The sequence below is a fragment of the Helianthus annuus genome, chromosome 9, assembly GCF_002127325.2.
Source record: "Helianthus annuus cultivar XRQ/B chromosome 9, HanXRQr2.0-SUNRISE, whole genome shotgun sequence".
In the NCBI taxonomy this organism is placed as follows: domain Eukaryota; kingdom Viridiplantae; phylum Streptophyta; class Magnoliopsida; order Asterales; family Asteraceae; genus Helianthus; species Helianthus annuus.
Window position 1 is genome coordinate 170,835,182 of NC_035441.2, and position 19,484 is coordinate 170,854,665.

The 19,484-nt window shown below is 35.7% G+C and overlaps 3 protein-coding genes and 1 long non-coding RNA gene across 8 annotated transcripts; 1 reads left to right on the top strand and 3 right to left on the bottom strand.

Moving 5' to 3' along the window:
- Positions 1-92: 92 nt before the first annotated feature.
- LOC110879555 lies at positions 93-2,209 on the bottom strand. 3 transcript variants are annotated; one of them, XR_004867808.1, is made up of 3 exons: positions 1,772-2,085; positions 1,523-1,659; positions 93-334 (listed from the first exon to the last, which is right to left on the bottom strand). It is a non-coding gene; the product is annotated as an uncharacterized LOC110879555 (long non-coding RNA). The 3 variants fall into 3 exon arrangements; XR_002558754.2 differs by lacking the exon at positions 93-334 and adding an exon at positions 1,008-1,272 and having other exon boundaries at positions 1,772-2,209; XR_004867807.1 differs by lacking the exon at positions 93-334 and adding an exon at positions 1,008-1,360.
- A 63-nt stretch (positions 2,210-2,272) lies between these two features.
- LOC110879553 (protein RER1B) lies at positions 2,273-4,970 on the bottom strand. 2 transcript variants are annotated; one of them, XM_022128025.2, is made up of 4 exons: positions 4,649-4,970; positions 3,927-4,307; positions 2,550-2,730; positions 2,273-2,445 (listed from the first exon to the last, which is right to left on the bottom strand). In XM_022128025.2, exons 1-4 carry the CDS (start codon positions 4,939-4,941, stop codon positions 2,389-2,391), a joined length of 912 nt encoding a protein of 303 aa, XP_021983717.1. In that variant the 5' UTR covers positions 4,942-4,970; the 3' UTR covers positions 2,273-2,388. The 2 variants fall into 2 exon arrangements, with proteins under 2 accessions (XP_021983717.1, XP_021983718.1); XM_022128026.2 differs by having other exon boundaries at positions 4,645-4,779.
- Positions 4,971-7,266: 2,296 nt separating this feature from the next.
- On the top strand, positions 7,267-9,887 carry LOC110879551 (gamma carbonic anhydrase 1, mitochondrial). Its single transcript, XM_022128022.2, has 5 exons — positions 7,267-7,532; positions 7,983-8,126; positions 9,016-9,141; positions 9,212-9,363; positions 9,457-9,887. The coding sequence occupies exons 1-5, from the start codon at positions 7,418-7,420 to the stop codon at positions 9,640-9,642; spliced, it is 723 nt and encodes a 240-aa protein (XP_021983714.1). The 5' UTR covers positions 7,267-7,417; the 3' UTR covers positions 9,643-9,887.
- Positions 9,888-10,713: 826 nt separating this feature from the next.
- LOC110879549 (proteasome subunit alpha type-1-B) lies at positions 10,714-13,780 on the bottom strand. Of its 2 annotated transcripts, XM_035977861.1 has the most exons (3): positions 13,389-13,780; positions 12,703-12,823; positions 10,714-11,352 (listed from the first exon to the last, which is right to left on the bottom strand). In XM_035977861.1, the coding sequence occupies exons 1-3, from the start codon at positions 13,616-13,618 to the stop codon at positions 10,891-10,893; spliced, it is 813 nt and encodes a 270-aa protein (XP_035833754.1). In that variant the 5' UTR covers positions 13,619-13,780; the 3' UTR covers positions 10,714-10,890. The 2 variants fall into 2 exon arrangements, with proteins under 2 accessions (XP_035833754.1, XP_021983713.1); XM_022128021.2 differs by lacking the exon at positions 12,703-12,823 and having other exon boundaries at positions 13,424-13,780.
- Between the last annotated feature and the right edge of the window lie 5,704 nt (positions 13,781-19,484).

Here is a 19,484-nt window from a genome sequence, read left to right on the forward strand (position 1 = left end):
TGATGGGGTTGATACCATGGTTGTAAAAGTCCCGCCTAGGCTTCGAGTACTCCCCGAGTACTCGCTACAAGGTAGGCTGCCGAGGCACGAGTATTGTTCTCCCACGCCAATTACTCCCCGAGTAATCTCCGCCTAAGCCGAGTACTCCCGAATCCGACGAGGGAGCACCTAGCGAATTTAGCAACCATGGTTGATACAAGTATAGTTGAATACACCAAAATATATCAGTCAGTATCGGAATCGTTGAAAACAAATGCTGGTACCTTTGCCGTTGGTGTTCAATGGGCACGCCGAGTATGGTGTGTTATTGGTATTCAGCTAGAAAATTTCGTCCCTGCTGTTATAATAATGTGTTACTATTTTCTAACGGCGTGTCAAACAATTAGAGATGTAAATACATTTGTCGAGAAAGTCACTGAAAGCATACGTGTAGCTTCATGAATCTTTCATACGCTCCGCACTTAAAGAGTTAAGTCGATAAATTTATTGTTTATTATCATTTATTTTCAATACAGGGGAAATTTGATAATTGACCTTCTATACTGTTTATGCATATAAATGTTCCCTCATTTACGTTCATTGATTCTATTGATCTGATGATATCCCATGATCTTGATTCTTGAGTCGTGCTATATATATGCGACCATCATCCGACGATCAAGTGGTGTGAATTATAGATTTCATGTGTATAATGTTATATGCTTATGCGAGTGAGGGTGAAAGATGAGTGGAAACAGTCGCTTTTGGGGACCTATCGATAGTCATGATAACTATAAGTTTATAGCGTTAGGTTCATTTGTGAACAACCCCCTTGATAGTGAACACTAGTGAACTCATCCTAGCCCTTGATTATCAATACACAAGTGTAAATCAATGACCAGGATTTGATGATGAAAATGCATTGTGTATTTTACGATTTGATGATATAAATCAATTACCAGGATTTGTTCACTCAGTTCACAAATACACTAGTATTCACTATAGAACCCCACCCTAAGTTTATAATATAAATAAAACTGCAGTTACAATAATATTATGATATTATTTTGTACAAACTCTAAATGCTAATCCCCTCATAAAGCCAGGGCCCAGGGGTATTATAAAAAAACACACCAGTTAAGATTCATTATCGTTCAATAATGGTTGTTTCAATGTGAAGCAACAATCATGAGCTTTAAGGCACCATCATTAAGACTTGTATCCCCGCACATCATTCCCCTTTGTTTTAGCCCAAAGAAAATGCCTAATCACTTATGACTTATCTCCTTCATACTGCAACACGACACATGTTACTTTAATACATTTTCTATTTCAGTGCGGAAAAAAACATCTTTTGTAATCTGCGAGTAACAGCATTGTTCTATGAAGAAGAGAAAAAGTGATCAGCCAGGTTCATTACATAACCATGTAAATCAAGAACAATGACCAAATTTCTAATAATCTGATCGTGAGTGCTTAATACGATTTCAAGTTACCGTGTTTTGCTTTTTGGTATACCTGTAACTATCATGCAACGACTCACCTCTAGTTTAAATGTAGTCTGAAATTCCGGTGATGGTGATGGTGAAGGTGAAAATGGTCTTTCTTTCTGTCCAAGTGCTCTTCTGGACAATAAGCCGAGTGCTTTACTATTTTGGATGCCACCATGCTTCGTTTCTCCTAGCAAAACATACAAAAAACTATTCAAAAGATATCTCTTGAATTTAAAACATGAATCAATGGCCAAGACGACGAATTCAAAATTCATTAATCATGTTACAAAACTACATACCGTTGTAATCCAAGAGATTTGCAGATGCAGACAACCGAATGAGAATAGGCGTGATGACAGTGAGAGCTGCCCAGAAGAACAGTATTACAAAAAAGGTCCTCCCCAACATTTCTTCAAGAAAAGGTAGGTAAAACAAAGCTTGAAAACCTTTTTGGAGAGTATAATTTAAAATGTGGGAAAAGACGACACATATAAAGAAATGAGCTGTAAGAAATATAAATGATTAAATAAGATATCGTTGTTAAGAATATAAGATTATTAAAACCAGTACTCAACTACTCATATAACTATGATTTTCATTGGACATGAAAAGGTCAGAAGTACTTCACAATGAACTTGGTGACTTTCTCTGGTTGGTGGGGACAAATCTGTAATTATACATACCATCTGGCATCTTCATGGACCAAAATTCTATTTGGTGGGGACAAAACTGTAATTATACATATTTGTGCTATTATGAGGTTCTCACGCAAAAATCCCACCTGTGAACTGACACATATATTGCAAATAAACCAGCAGACAATATTATTATTAGAGAATCATTTGCGCTTAATCAACAAAACATTAGAACTCAAGAGGTACTCCTACACTAATCTTAATCCTAGGCAGCTGCTTCTTCAACCTCGGTGATTTGGTGAACCACCAGTTGCAGTTGACTTCTTCCCGCCGTATTTCTGTATAATTTTAAGAAGTGTTTAATATAAAAAAAAGAAATATACTAATTAATTTTCTTTGGGGTGGTTGGGTTTAATTATTGAAAAAAGTTAGGAGGTTTTACCTGCTTTCCGAAGTTAAATGGGACGTATTTGTATTTAATCATGTGCATGATTTGACGCTTCATAGTGAGCGCAAATAAGACAATCCAATAGCAGAGCAGTATTGGCCAGAAAACAGGGACGTCAAATAGAGAAAAGAATGTCATCAAGAAGGCTACAATGAATGCCTTTGTGATGGCATACCTGGAATTATAAAAGTAAATGAGTTATCGTCTTTTTAGTTACTAACTACTGATGATTCGGAAAATATAACGAGACCCTTAATCGGCTTATAGCAGAAACATCATGTTCCAAACATTAAACAAATATCAAGCCGCCTAAACAAAGTTAGTAAAGTGTCACAAAAATAGAAAGTACTGTCACCATGAATACCTCTGTAATGTTATATTATAACCAAAAAAAAATAGTTACAGAACCCGCCACATTATCCATTAAATATACCAAAATATTGATTCTTATCATAATCCCTTTACAATAATACAGCTTAAGTTTCCACTCAAATGTCTAAATGACACATAAGCAGAGACCACCTAGCCTAACTTAATGCTTTTTTGAAAACATGATGTCAAAACAAGAGCCAAACAATGAGAACCCTTATGAGAACAGCAGCTAATTACAAAGAAATTGCTGCAATTGTCTAACAGAATAACATACGTATAAAAAAAGTAAATTATATATACATAGATGTAACACTTCTCAAGCTGGTGTGTATGTATCGACCACGTCAAGATGTTGTGTGTGTATTGACCATGACACCATGCCAATATAATATATAGAAAAGCGTATTGATTCTTTGATATAATACGCAGCAAGGTATATAGGGTATATTGATTTTTTCATTCTTTCAAATACCTTCCAACGTATTCTTTTACAATAACAAATTAAGTAATGCAGAACTCAAGTACATCTAAAGATAAATTACTCTTTACACCCAAAAAGTAGGAGGGACAAATGTGTGTGTATGTGTATATATTTCAAAAGAACAAATGATTAGTAAAGCATAACTCGATAGAAGTATACACAGTGCAAGTTTTTTTCATCAAATTAAATATCGAGACGGATTCACTAAAGTTATTATAATAGTTATCATCCAAGTAAAACTGACGACTAAAAAAACTGCACCCGCAATTACATAGACAGAGACCAAGTTGTAAGGTAATGTATCATTTCAAGCACGGTTATCCCAACCATTATGGACCTACTTAATATTATGTTATCCATAAAACATGCAACAATAAATGTCAGTAGGAAGAATTTGTAATTAACGAGTAGATATAACAAGATCCATGCAGCAATATGAGAATCCAACTTTCAATATTCAATATCAACGAAAAATGAACAAAACAAAACTCGGATGTGATGTGAGCTAAACAACTCACCAAAACTTGAACTCGGGAAGGCGGCGGATAAAAGGCCTAAATTCATCAGAATCTTTTGTAGGCAATGAAGCCCCATCCAAAGCTTCTAGCTCTGGATCAACCTTAGGTGACAGAAATCCAATCAAGAGATTCAAGATATAAATCCCAAGACCATACGAGATAATGTAAAACCCTTGAAGATAATAGACCCGCAACACATAAATTGACGCAACAGCAAGCGTCCCGAGCCACCTTTGAACAGGAAGAGGTGTTGACTTATCCAGATAAATCTGGAAGACCCGTGAGAATTCCGTTTTCCACTTGGTTAGCGGTCCCATTGGGGAGGCAGCATCACCCCCTAATCCTTCCATTTTAACCAACTTGTAATTCTTTCTGTACAAACTACAAGGTTACACATAATTCAGAACCCATAATCAGCTAATAAAGTAATAAGTAATAGCACAAGTGAATGACAAAAGTAACAACAGTAAGTATAACATTATTCCTCCATATTCATAAGCAAACAGTGTTATCTTTTAACCTCAAAACTCAATGAATATGTCATATAAAGCAGTTCAGATCCCTGATGTCTATCAATGATACAACTATTAATTAAATATGGAAAGGGGATTAAACAAGTAATACTTTATCCAATTTACATATGAGTCGTGATGATGATTGAAAGATAAGTTTGTGAATCGATAAGAAAAATAGCAGTAGTGAGAGTTGAAGAGCTCACCCACAGGGAATTATTGTTGTTTAGGGTTTCTGCGTTTTGCCTGTGCCTGAAAAGAAGAAGAAGATTATCCAAATTCGCACCGACTCTGGATGGATTTTGGGTATCGTATTTCGTTTTATTTTTCGGTGCATACCCAAATTTGTTTATATAGGGTTTGTGAAATGTGACAGGTGAATAAAAAAGGTAACAAAATTTGATAAATGTTAAAACTTCGACATAATCAGCTATACTGCCAACTAAATGACTCATAAGAATTTTGGTATTCCCTTTATCGAGCAAATGCATCATCTCCGCCATAACGATCAGAGTTAGATATATACCCAAGCCATCAGCTCTAGTGAAAACTTGCCCGCCCAAAGGGCATCCCCTCCTCCATAACGGTCAGAGTTGGATACATACCCAAGCCACCAGTTCCAGTGAAAACTCGTCTGCCAAAGGCTCACTGCAGTAAAACCCGGTTCGGCTGGGTTTCGAACTGACGACCTCCAGAAAGGCCTAGTTCTAAACTTTATTGCTACCACCAATGTCCTTCAAAGTGATGCTAGTAAGAGTTGAACTTGAGAACTCAAAAAGAGAAACCAAGTGACTAACCACTAGACCAATTTGTTAAGACATGATCGGCTATACTTATCCCATAAATTGAGCCATCTGAAAAAAAAAAAAAAAAAAAAAAAAAAAAAAAAAAAACCTCTTTCAATTCCAAATAATCCAAGGTCCCAATGATTATATTAATTATTTTGACGCAAGATAAGAGTATGAAGTATATTGAAATTTGATTTTGTATTTTTTTTAAATTTTGACGGAAGATGAGTGCCTGAAGGGTCAGGATGACACAACCTAATAGAATTTGATTCTGTAATTTATTAAAAAAAAATCTCGTCTAGATAACTTTAGCGAACAATTAAGCATTATTTACATGTGATCTCTTTGTCATGGTTGTTTTAAATAGATAGATGTGGTAAGAAAGTTGGGAAGATCATTTCTTTTCCAAAAGAGGGATTAGTTATTTGACTCTATGGCCCTTATGCTAACTTCGGTACTTTTGTACATTCAAGAAGATTAGAGGGTAAAGCTACAACTGATTTAGATTGTTGACTCTTTTACTAATGTACATTCAAGAAGATCAGAGGGTAAAGCTATGATTGATTTAGGTTGTTGACTCTTTTACTAGTTATCGTTTTTCTTTCTTTTTATATTATATAAATAACCTAAACTATCTCATTTAGAGCAAATTCTTAAATTGTCCTCATATTTCTTTTTGGTTGGATATAATTTCAATAAGTTGTTAAAAAACAATTAAAAAAAGTTTCACTTGACTATCTTCCAAAGCTTTATTGAGATCACTTAAAAAAAGTCACTTGACTATCTTCCAAAGTTTTATTGAGATCACATCTTATCTACACGTGTTCGCCCAAAAAAAAAGTTTCACTTGACCATCTTTCATAGTTTTATTGAGATCACATCTTATCTACATGTGCATTCTCCCAATTTGGATATCACATAACTTGAAAATATTTGATAAAAATAATGTTTAATGAACCAATATCATCATCATATCAATAAATCCCAACAATAGTAAAACTAAGGTATGGTTTAAGGAGGGTAAGATGTAGACAATCTTACCTTTACCACGTAGGAATAGAGAGACTGCTTCCGGTGAGACCCCCAGCTCGACAGTAGTTTTGCATCAAACTTTAGACATAAGTCATATAACACTCAACAATTGAGACAAAGGCCGATTAGTGCATGTACCCTTTTGTTTTTCGGCTATCAACGCCACCTCATGATGCATGATTAACCATCCGTCGCTTTTAACGTTATTTTCACGATATTAGTAAAATAACGTTAAAATTAGTGCAACTTCGCTTTTGCCCTCTGAGGGCCCACACATGTATACATTATATGTGCACACCGCAAGCATGACGTAATGACTTATATAATTAATAAACCAAACTTGATTAAAGACTTGGACATAAGACATATATCACTCAACAATCGAGACAAAGACCGATTAATAAACCAATAATGACTTATAATTAATAAACCAAACTCGATTAAGGTTTCCGACAAAAAACTTTAACATACGTGGATAACTTTTATGATTATGTATAGTGAATGTTACCCACTTACCACATCACCTAGTAACTAAACCTAACACTATTAGACCATGTGTAGTGGAAGACACAAATAATGCCCTCATCCTTGAACGTTTAGCGCCAGGTGGGCAATCCAATCAGCAATGTGGCATTATGGGACGTTTTTCTAAAATGAGTGTAGTAGAGATGTGGGTATTGTGGGACATTATGTTAAAAGGGGTGTAAAAAATTAAATAAATAAAAAGGGTATTGGCCAACCAAAAAGTATAATAGATGTGATTGGCCAAACAATTCAAGAAGAGGCGTGGAAAAAAGGACGTCATATGTTTAAAAAAAACGCCCTAGAGGTGGTTGATGAGCGGACGTTAAGAGGCTTTTTTTTTTGTGGGGGGGGGGGGGGGGGGGATGCTCAAAATCCCCTACTACCGATGGTCTTATATGCACGTTACCCGCAAGCACCACTGATGAGGGCGTTGTTGCAATAACAAGTGTGAAGCATAGGATAACATTCCTTTTTTTTTTAACCAATACATATCAATGTCCTCAAAAGCAAGAAGTGTATGAATGTAATTGACAAGGGACGAGTTTGTCATTTCACTCATCTTTGGGGCTGTTTTGTACATTTTGAGCGGATACATAGGCGCAGTGAGGCTGGTGCTCGAACACAGTGATCGGCTATGGGAACCCTAGGACGAGCAGCTTACACTGTCGGCTTCTGGATCCGGGAAACCGGCCAAGCCATGGATCGGCTCGGTTCACGCCTCCAGGGCAACAACTTCTTCAAAGAACAACGTATGCTCCTCCAAATCCCTAATCCCAATTTACATTACTTTTAATTCTGTTAGATTTAGGTGTCTTGTTTGCTCATAAATGGTTTATCCGCTATTTTGTAGTGGAAATTTATGTTACTTTTAAATGATTTGTTAGATTATCCCGGGTTGATTGTAATTCGAATCGGGTTTTAGTTCGATTTATTATTTTTTGTGATTAAAACAGTGTCTTAGGTTTTTTTTCCTAAGGAATGAATTTTTGACATTTAGACTGCAATTTGAAATATTAGGATCATTAAGATAAACTGTTATATATTAAGTGGTCTTTGACTAGCAAGCATTACAAAATGATTTCAAGATAATGCAAGGCAATGGCATACTGTTGAAGAAGAGCGATGTTCGATTAATCACCTCAGGCTTTCTATTTGTTGACGTGTTACGTTTTATCTGAGACGGTTTTTATTTTTGTCAGTTTCCAGGCATCGGACGCTTATGAATGTATATGATAAAGCCCCTGCGGTAGCTAAGGATGCATTTGTGGCCCCAAGTGCTTCTATCATTGGTGATGTCAAAGTAGGGGCGGGATCGTCTATTTGGTATGGATGTGTTATGAGAGGTAACGGTTGAGCAATTTGACTTTTATTAATAAGAGTTCATTAGTCTTGTATAGTTCTTTAAGGTGCCATTAGTTTTCTGCAAGAAAAGAGGACTGTGTTAAGGTTGGTCATTTTGTAGGCTTGTAGCTAACTGTAATAATAACCTACAATTGATACGACAAAACTAGATGAAGTACAAAGAAGTTGATGAAAGTAGATAATTTAACAGGTGACAAAGTTGAAAACAAAAACAAGATCATACAAATTTGGAGTTGTTTCTTTGTTATTATTTGGAACATTATATAATAGGATGCAAATTAATATGCCCCGAACAATTAGTATTCGAATGAACCATTGAGACCAAGGGGTGCTTGAAAGGTCCCTCCCCATGTGGTTGAGGGTTCTAGTCCCGTGGTGGTCATAGGTACAGATTTAGTTAGCTGGTTAAAAAACAAAAGCAGACCATTGAGGGAACTCATTCTCTTGTCCCTACTTATACAGTTATACTAATGTACCGTCTTCCCTTAAGAGGGAGGTAATTATTTTCAAGTAATGCATTCTTAGAATAATGGAACTAGCCATTTAAAATATCAACCGTATCAAAGTAATGTAACATTGTTTTTCTCCACGTGTACGTTAATTAAGTAGTGATACTTTTTAATGGTTGCATGAACCCCTTATGTGTTGTCATGATTAAAGATTACCAAAATGGTTACTTGACTACATGAAATATTTAGGCATTAGCTTTTGTTCTCGTCATCTTGGATTATGTTCAAACTTTAATCAGAATTCACATTTTGCTGATAGTAGAGGTATCTTAAGAAGTCACTCAACGTTTCACGTGATTCACTAAATACTAGCTATTTAATATTGTTTCACTGATGAGATATGGTTTTGTATACTATATAGGTGATGTGAACAGCATTAGTATCGGATCTGGCACTAACATACAAGATCACTCACTTGTGCATGTTGCAAAATCTAATCTACCTGGAAAGGTGCATCCCACTGTGATCGGTGACAATGTGACTGTCGGTGAGCAACGTGTTTCAAAAGATTCCTTTTGTTTTCAATAAAATGATTTAATTAAATAAATACAATTCAGGTCATAGTGCTATTTTACATGGATGCACTGTTGAGGATGAAGCATTTATCGGTATGAAAGCGACACTTCTAGATGGAGTCGTTGTAGAGAAACACGCCATGGTTGCTGCAGGAGCCCTCGTTAGACAGGATACTAGAATCCCTTCGGGCGAGGTTCGCATTATCCAAACATTTATATTTTTATATTAAAAATGTAAAAAAACACAAAACATTTGTTATTAAAGTTAGTTGGGAATATGGTAACAGGTATGGGGAGGTAATCCTGCCAAGTTCTTGAGAAAGCTAACCGACAAGGAGATTGCATTCTTTGCTGAGTCAGCTGCTAATTACAAGAGCCTTGCCGAGGTTCACGCCACGAAGAATGCAGAGCCGCTTGAGGATACTGAGTTTCTAAAAGTGATACAAAAGAAGCCCAAACCTCTGATTCAGTAATCGTTGGCCATTTTTCTCGTGAATAAGTCTGTCACGAAAGTACTTTTTTTGTTCCTCCTCGTGAGTTTGATGTTGACGAACATATGCTTATTTTAAGCAGGTTGTTGATGGATATTGGATTGGCAGTCTTTCTTTCTTGTTTACAAATAATACTTGAAACTTATTAGAGTCAGAGTTGCTGCAGTTAGACCCAATGTACCGTTTGTTTAATTGTTCTTACAAATGGATCGGATATTTTTTGTTCTTGTTGATGTCGATTTGACTTAAATGCCCCTACAATCAATCATCGTGTTACACCATCCCACCCTTGGTGATAAGATGAGCCAAATTCGAATCCTGAGCTGCCTTGATTGGACCAAACTCGATGAGCCAAAGGTTTCGAGGCAACAATGGAAAGAGGGGTTGGGTTAGGAGGAGGGGATTAATTCAAATACTTTAATCAATTTACAAATCAAATATCTTGTAAAATTTCAATAGTATTAATTCAAATGTTTTTGAAACATTTCAGACTTCGCAAACATTCTGCTAAGCAACTACTTAATCCTTGACTGGCGTAATTAAGTATGAATATGATTCAAAGGTTTGATAATTTATGAATTTCAAAAGTTAAATAAAATGTTAATACATGAACAATCAACATACTTTTTTGCTTTGCTCGAAAAAGTCCTTCAACTAGGTTTTAGCACATTAAACAATAAAGTCCATGAAAACATGCATGAATTCGTGAAAACAACGATAAAAATTAGCTACTAGCTAACTCGTTATATGTGTGACGATAAAGAGTCTTTTATGTTGACGTGGATGTCATGTAGACTCTTTTATTAACGCGAAACACTACCTCATCACTTTTGTAGCGCTTTATATACAATTTAATACAAAAAATTATCTATGTCATTTCATCAAGTTTGACTCATTTAAGGCATAACAAGTTATTACTTCAATTTAGGGACTTAATATACCAAAATTGTATTTAGCAATTTTCTCATGTAAAATTAGAAAATTTGTTGGTATAACCCTTAAGTAAATGTAACATGCCTTACTAAAGAAAAGAAAAAAAAAAGAGAAGTGATGCACGTAATTCTTTTCAATTGCAAATCAATATAGTGTTTCAATTAAGAGCTCAAAAGGTCCCATCATTGAAATAGAAACTCAAAAGAAACTGCAATTAAGAGATTTTAAGAGGTAAAAACATTATGTCCATATTAACTTCTAGATCAAACAGTAAGATCAACGAAACACCCGCAGTCCTCAAATATCCATAGGAGCCGCCTCCTCAGCAGCAGCACTTCTCTGGTCATCGCCGACAGATTGCTCTGCAACACTCTCATTTATAGGTGCTTCTTCACCAGAAATCTCAAACTCATTAATCAATGCTTGTACAGTTTCTTGGTCCAATATGTTGAACGCTTCTCCAACACCAACAACAGCAATCGTGCATACAGAGCTGGTGAGTTTTTCACCTTGCAAAGTCTCTCTTATGGCAAACAACGCATCCTTGACAAGATCGTCTCGAGAAGATTCTGTGAATTTCTCAAACTTGCGTTCTAAGTATGTTTTTGCAGCTTGTGAGCGGGATCCAATGGCAAAAGCTTGATATTCAAAGTAATTGCCACTGGGACAGTTGTTGTAGAGATGGGCCCCAGATTCATCCAACCCAGCAACCAGCAGTCCCACACCATAAGGTCGTTTCCATGAACGCTGGGTGCAGACCTATCAACAACTGACCATATTAAGAAACAGTAACCTCCGACATAATATTCACATAAATCGAATAGCACTCTTACTTTCATCTTTCATGGTACCAAACCACCAATGATTAACAAAATCAACATATAAGAAAATCTTACTAAATCAGGGAATCACCGTTACAAGATTGCTAGCAGAACAAAGCATCTATCTTGTTCATCTCAAATGCATTTTTCCATAAAAGTAGAAAGTTGTGTGATAAGGATAAAACTTGGCAGCAACAATATAAGGGGGGGGGGGGGGGGGGGGGGGGTTGAGAGAATTAGAAGATAACTTAGAGGTGTTTTTAGAACTTCAAATCATGCTAATGAAATCCTAGTGGCTATTATATAGACCTACGTATACGTATGAACCGAAAGTAATTTACTCCTACCACTAAAACACTAACAATTAACCGACTGCAACATGGAGGAAATAAAGAACTAAAGACAGAATACATGCAAGCAAATGGTTACATGGGTATGGGGACCAAAGGATAGACTCCGCGGGTCACCAAGGGGTCTATGCAACAGTGTTCCAACTTAACATAGTTGTCAATAGCGATCGCTATAGCGAATAGCGTGGCGTATAGGCCCTTGCTCGCTATTCGGTCTGTAGGGATTGATAGCAGCCTTTAATTTTTCTTTTCTAATATAAATAGCAATTAACTATAGCTATAAAATAGCTGGATTTTAGGTTTTTGTTAAATATACATGTAAAATAGTGTATATACCAAGGTATTTTGATACGATATACATATAAAAAAAATTTAAATTTTTTCTAGTGTATCACTATTTATAAAATAGCGCCGGCTATTTATCGCCATTCGCTATGTAGCATATAGGTACCTTATCGCAATTTGTCACTATTCGCCATTAACAACTATGCAACTTAAACCACTTTACCAAATTCAAATTTCAAAATAACCAGCATTGCATCATGCATAAGACCCATTGAACTCAAGTTTCCAATCCTATTATAATAGCGGGATGGCAGTAGCAATATAGTTAAAGAACAATTTTCTATCTTCTTAATAAACGACTAACTCACACCAACACACTAAACCTACTCGTAATCTACACCAATGTCCATCATTGAACAAGAACGCTCAACCATTTACGGAGGAACACTTTTACTACACACCTTGATACCGCATTACCACTACACTGGTAACAATCTTCTATCCACCATCAGCATTCTAAACAAAACACATACAAATAACAAAGTACCCAATACTTCACCTCTTACACATACTTTAAAAGAATTACAACTTATTTCCCAACCTAACAATTCAAAGTATCCAGACAAATATAACTGTAATGTCAAGAAAAAGACCTGAGCTTTATCCGCCAACTGATAAACTAAACGGCCAACAGGAAGAGGAGACTCGTAAGTATATCCATAATTGATGCATTCCGATCTCATATACCGCGACAGAACACGACCGTCAGCAGTTGTTAGATATTTTAGTGTAATCGGGATTGACTTGGTGATCAAAGCGAATAATAATACACATCAAGCAAGTTAGGAGGTGCGGGAGTGCACGCTTGTTTGAGTTATTATTATTCGAGGTGTACGGGCGGAGCCCGTACTCTACGGGGGTTCCAAGGGGGCAGCGCCCCCTTGGCGGGGGTCCGGGGGCAGCGCCCCTGGGAGCAGGGTCCAAGGGGCGGCAGCCCCTGGCGGGGTCCAAGGGGCAGAGAATGCCTTAGAAAATAAAATTTATGAAAATTTATGATAAATTTTCAGACAAAATTTCAAGGCAGTTTTTTAATGCAATTTACTAAAATTCGAAAATAACAGGCAGTTATCTGCAAGAAACCCTAAAATTCGTTTCTAAGTTTTGGTCACAATTCTCTGGTTCATCAATTTTCACTCAAAAACACATACTCAGGTTCAATTCTCGAAATCAGAGTTGTATCCGATTAAATTATTCGGGTGAACCACCGAAATAATTTGATCTGAGAGTGATTACACGCCTCTCTGATCGTCCGGAAAACCGAAATTCCCCAACAGCAGTGAGACCAGCAATGGCGACACCAATATGATCATCAACCTTAAAAATCTTCCTCTGATGCGACGAAAGTTCGGAATTGGCTTTGTTGACGCAGGCGAGAACGACGTGAGTTTTGGATCGGAGACCAATGGCTGCGGATCCTTGCTTGACTGCCTCCATAGCGTACTCTACCTGAAATAACCGCCCTACTGGCGACCATGTTGTGACGTCGGTGTCATATTGGTTTCTGAACATTCTGGTTTGGTTTGGTTATGTTCGCCGGAAAGCTATTCGTCGGAGGTGAGTGGGAGTATTTGTGTTTGGCTGGGACAATGAAGCCGGGGAAGGGTTGGTGTTTTCTTTTTCATCAAGCCAGCTTCATGTCGTTTGAACTTCGAAGAACGAGTAGCTTATTCTAACAAGTAATATTGACAAAGTAAACATTGACAAAGTCAAATGCATACCGACAAGTATTAAAAGTTTGATGGGTAAAAAAACCGGAGGGACCAAATGTGATCATCAAATACCGTGCTAAGTAGCAGTCAAATGACGACCAAACCCTGGAAAACTAAGGGTATAGGGAGTGGTTAAACACTTGGAATAGGTAAACTCCCAAATCACTTAATCACATAGCGTCATGTCAATTGTTTACCTAATGCTAAAAAACGTTGGCGGTGGTTAAACACTTGGGGTTTACGTAAACTATTTAAAAAATGTATGATTGGTTGATAATAAATGGACCCCAACACACACCCTCTCTCTTCCCCTTTCCCTCCCTTCACCGAGTCGGTGAACCCTCACCAAAAATGTGCACATTTCGGTAAACAATGGATCAGCAAAAGTGATGGCGGTGGATGGAGTTTGATGCCGAGTGGGTTTACCGCCCCCACTTCGGACACCCTAATACAAAAGAACTAAACTCAGTTGACTTTTGTCTGCAAAATTATAACAAAACCAAAGTTTTATTAAAATTTAAAGTTTACTATGAAAAAACCATAAGAGATAAATCACAAAAAAAAAGTTACTATTCCTCGTGTTGTTGTGATAATAGATATAGAGAATTTTTTTATTTTCACATAAATAAATCAAAGATAGCCAACCGGGACTAGCTCAGTTGTCTCTTAGTGAGAGGTCCTGGGTTCAAAATCAAGCAAAGGTGTAAATATAAGAATTTTGAGGGCATTGTTTAGGGGATTTCTAGGTCCACTACAACCAAACCCATCGTACAACCGTCATCGATCACCCAACCACCACCGTTGACCCAAACCAAACACAAACCAAATCAACTACAGCCAAACACAAACCACCACCATACAGTCGTCGATCACCCGAACCAAGCTCGATATCGATTCATGCTCAAACTAGCTATGATAACCATGGTGTAGCAAGTAGTGAACTTACCTACTAATTTTGGTTTATACCCGTTGATTCCTGTACTTAATTTGGTTAATTGGTTAATACCCGTTGATCAGTGTTATGTTTGATGAGTAGTGTAATTATTTTGGTTATTTGGAGCTATTTTGGTTAATACCCGTTCATTAGTTTACTTATTTTGGTTAATAACGGTTAGTTTTTTTTTATTACTAGGAATATTTTGAACAACTTAACTTGATACAGTTAATTTAACGTTTGTAGCCGGGATCAGGGTTGCGGGTACCCTAACGCACATGAATATGATCATGCATGTTCGAGTTGCTATGAGGTTTTGGAACAACTTCACGATGGAGTGGACATACATGTGCAATCCGCAACCCCAACCTCATGCCCATATGTTATGACTTATTGTAGGTGTTAATGCTAATATTAAGTTAATTTTATGACTTTTGGTATTTATTATAACTAATATTGATTAACGTTAATGTTATTGTAAGTGTTTATGTTAATCTTACATTAATATTCGCAAACTAAACATTTTAAATATAATTTATATACTTTTTAAAACCACAAGGATGGATTCTGCTACGTATTAAAGACCATAGAGACGCATAATGAAATTATTTTATTTGAATTGGCAGGTAAACAAACTAATACGCTCAGGAACTCGGAGAATAATTGGTTTTAAACCATATGGACGCTGGTTGATATGGGGAAATGGTAAAGTGGACATTTCAGTTAACTTAGTTAACTTAGATGACCCCTTTAGCTTAAGGGGCTAAGATCGTAGCACTTTTTAAAGGTCGGGGATGCATGCATCCAAAAAATCCCCACGGGGAGTCAAGCAAACACCGCCCGGAAACCTCGGGGACATAGACTGCATTTTATTCTTATTGTTATATAGCTCAGGATCTCCAAAAGAATATATGGATCTCGAACAATTAGTTCAATTTAGTTCATCTGGAGTTGGACAGGAAGTGACACTCTAAGCATGTGGACATAGAGATACATTTAAGAAGGTAACATGGATGGCATATGCTACCTATTATACTTAATGACGAGATGATGACTTTATCTTCCATCATCCCAAAAATATAATCTCCAGGTTTTAAATTCTAAGTCCTAAGAGATGTGACAAACATTGTTTCATTAACTAGCGACGTGTTGTGTGTGAAATAATACGTTTAAAACAATGGATTCAAACCGTCAGGTTTTAAATCTGTAAAAATAATTTATACCCATTGCACACACACAGGTAAGTGTATTTATCATATCCGTAGTATAGTAAATGTAAGAACAAGATGTCAATCCACAAGGCACGGATAACTAGACTTAATCAAATGTAAGAAAAATGTATCACCTCGGTGTCGAATCCTTTTAACCAATAAATGACTATTCTAAATAACCTAGATTATGAAGGTTGTTCCTATAAGGCTAGGATACCACTAAAGCAACCTAGAGGAGTCGATACTTTAAGGCTTTGTAATCCCTATGATAGGTGCCCTAAGACCAGACCTACCACAATGAAGAACCAACAACCTTTTAAGTTAAGAGTACTAAAATGAAAAACCACCCTTCTAGGTGATTGAAACCCCATGATCGAAGAAATGCTAATGCTATAGACTCACGCTAGCAACCTTAAACCAAAAAAGCAAGGTTTCGTATCACCTTCTTATGACTTAGAATTCCCAAAACATGCAAAGACAATGTATAAACCGTTAAAAGGTTTTTACAACCGACCAAACAATACCCTTTGAAAACTCTAACAAACACTTAAACCCCTTTATCTAGGTTAAATCCTAAGGTAGCACACTTATGCCACCAACAATACGTCTGCATTCATCTTGCACTCACTAAAGATGTTAACCCCTATATCATAAATTGAAAATTACTATCTAGATATATAATACATCAATCGTAAATGCATATACTCTTGAATCTAAACAACCACGTGAATTGAAAATAGAATCAATCTAAATAAGCATCCACACACATACTAAGAATAAATATCAAAACTTCACTAAAATCAACAAATGTTCATAATCAAATCATACATTCAAGTCAACGCATAGTCAAATTTCATCTAAACATAAATGACACAAGCAAGTTTAGCCGATCATAATGATTAAATATAAACTAACAGAAAGAATAGCATAGTCATAGACTCATAATTAATGAAATCATTATGATAAAACCGTTGTAACGGTTCTAGCCTTCCACTCTTCACTTCTGAACACGTCTTCAAACCTAAATGAAATACATGTATGGATTTGAGTAAACTTAAATGGTTAAGAGGTTTACATACGTGTATATTATCTCGTTGAATAAAAAAAATTAATGGGTGAACCATTAGTATTTGAAAAAAAAAAAGTTTAAACTTGTGATACAAGTGATGAAACCCTTTAAAATGAGGTATAAGAACTTCATAAGGTGGTAGGGGGAGTGAACATTTATATATCACATTAGGAGTCTCATACTACGGTTGGAATCTTAGCTTTCTAAATGATTTCATGTCAGGAACCTCAAAAAAGTGTAAAAAACAAGCTTGAATCATATGTGTGATGTTCATGAATCTAGAAAGTTTAAACCTATATAAAACTATTGTCCAAACTTAGATAAAACATCGAGTTGAATAATAAAAACATATGCGCGAATTTGTATGAACTTGGATAGTTTATATTTTCTCATTGAATCAAAATAAACTCTTACTACCAGTATGTAACTAACCAGTGTATTTCAACTTAACCCACTTCTCCAAATTCAAAACAACTACCATTGCACCATGCCAATGACGACTTTTCTTAATAAATAATTATATTTATCTTCTAAACCAGTGATATATTTTATGGTTTTTTAGTACAGCCCCTTAATTAGCTAATAGTTCTTTTTTTTTTTTTTGTACAAAACAGTATTATCCTTATAAAATGCCAAAGAAATAAAAAATATATAAAAAAGTAATTCTAAAATACATTCGAATGTAAGTTGATTTCAAAAGCATCCAATGTTTTTGATAAGTTTTACCGAACATGTCATATTAATGTCACAACAACACAGACACCCCACTTAATTATTATTTTTATTTGCACTAGTCAACAAACAATTAAAAGGTTTTAGAATATCTGGCTATTGAAAAATTCTTTTTATTATAAAATATACATGAAGTGATATTTATAAAAGTTTATATTCTTTTATTAAGCATTTGAAGTTATGTTAATAGAAAATGTTTATTTATATTCAAGAAACAGGAGCTTGGTAATCAGAAGATTTCATATAAAGTGTTCTGGTAGACAACATAGCCTTGGATGCTGGAGTGGGGTGGATGGGCCTGCCAATGTAACCGATGGATGCGATGTCTATCGTCTATTGTAGAAAGTCGTCGTTCAAAAAAAATAAAATAAAATAAAATAAACAAAAAACTGCCAACTCTTCATCCAAATAAGACTATTACATCACATCAACTCTTATTGCTTCGTTTATGGTTCACAACCACCAGGCCAAACGAAGACAAACTTATTCTCACTAACCTATCATAAATCATCATCATCATTCACTATATCTCACCAATTGCAAAGCTAAGGTAGGGTCTGAGAAGGGTAAGATGTAGACAACCTTTACCTCTATCCCATAGGAATAGAGAGGCTGCTTCAAGTGAGACCTCCGGCTCAATAGTAGTTTTGCATCAAGCCTTGGACATAAGGCACATAACACTCAGCAATTGAGACAAACGCCGATTAGTGTATGTACCCCCTTGTCTTTCGGCTATCAATGACACCACATGATGCATGATTAACCGTCCGCCGCTTTTAACGTGATTTTCACGAAATTAGTAAAATAACGTTAAAATTAGCGCACTTTCACTTTTGCCCCCCGAACGTCCACACATATATACATTATATGAACATACCGCAAGTATTAGGGCCCTAAAAACACTCAAAAAATATATTTTTTTTATGATATTTTAGTGTTTATATGAAAATACACGTAGAAATTCGATTAAAAAGTATTACTTTTATGCAACATAAAATGAGTAATTATATTATTTTTCACTTCGTAATTTTCAACAAAACAAGCTAAAGAGTATCTAAATAGATATCATCCTAAGAAACACATATCTCTCACAAGACATCTAGTGAGCACATGAATTTATTAGTCATAGTATAAAATATAAATTGTAGATCCTTTTTAACAGTCGTGTAACTATATAATATATATGGTTGTATACTTGTATATCATCACGCTGATTGTCCTATAAGACCGATATCTTATCTAGGGCCGGCTCAACCATTTTTGTGGCCTAAAACTTATTACAAATTTGGGGCCTTTCTCTGGATTTAAAAAAAAAAAGAAAAAAAAAAAAAAAAAACCAAACCTGTGGTAGACTTGCAGTCTCACAACACAAAGAATTGGTTGTAGTGTAGAAGTTTCAATTTGGACTTAAAAAAATGTTTCAATCAGCATACGAAATTTAATCAACAAAGTAATTTCAACTAGCAAATGAATTTCAATTAAGGCCTTTTAACATAGTATATAGAGTAAATTGTTAAAATCGTCCCTGAGATTTGGCTATGTTTGCCATTTTCATCCAAAACAACTTTTTTTTGTACAATGTAGTCCTTCACTTTTAGGATTTTTTGTCATTTTCTTCCAAACGTCTGATTTTTTTTGCCAAAATCGTCCCTTGTGAGATTTTTTGTCATTTTCATCCAAAAGCTTGATAGAAAAAATAAAGCAAATTAGATGTTTAGAT

Excerpts from the sequence above, each read along its gene's own strand:
- LOC110879553 (XM_022128025.2), bottom strand. The coding sequence starts at position 4,941 with ATGGCGGAGATGATGCATTTGCTCGATAAAGGGAATACCAAAATTCTT. Across the intron at positions 4,308-4,648 it reads CTAAACAACAATAATTCCCT|TTTGTACAGAAAGAATTACA; the intron begins GTGGGTGAGCTC and ends GTAACCTTGTAG. Across the intron at positions 2,731-3,926 it reads CTTCCCGAGTTCAAGTTTTG|GTATGCCATCACAAAGGCAT; the intron begins GTGAGTTGTTTA and ends TTATAATTCCAG.
- LOC110879551 (XM_022128022.2), top strand. The coding sequence starts at position 7,418 with ATGGGAACCCTAGGACGAGCAGCTTACACTGTCGGCTTCTGGATCCGG. Across the intron at positions 9,142-9,211 it reads CGGTGACAATGTGACTGTCG|GTCATAGTGCTATTTTACAT; the intron begins GTGAGCAACGTG and ends AATACAATTCAG. Across the intron at positions 9,364-9,456 it reads CTAGAATCCCTTCGGGCGAG|GTATGGGGAGGTAATCCTGC; the intron begins GTTCGCATTATC and ends ATATGGTAACAG.
- LOC110879549 (XM_035977861.1), bottom strand. The coding sequence starts at position 13,618 with ATGTTCAGAAACCAATATGACACCGACGTCACAACATGGTCGCCAGTA. Across the intron at positions 12,824-13,388 it reads GGTGTCGCCATTGCTGGTCT|AACTGCTGACGGTCGTGTTC; the intron begins CACTGCTGTTGG and ends AAAATATCTAAC. Across the intron at positions 11,353-12,702 it reads AGTTGGCGGATAAAGCTCAG|GTCTGCACCCAGCGTTCATG; the intron begins GTCTTTTTCTTG and ends AGTTGTTGATAG.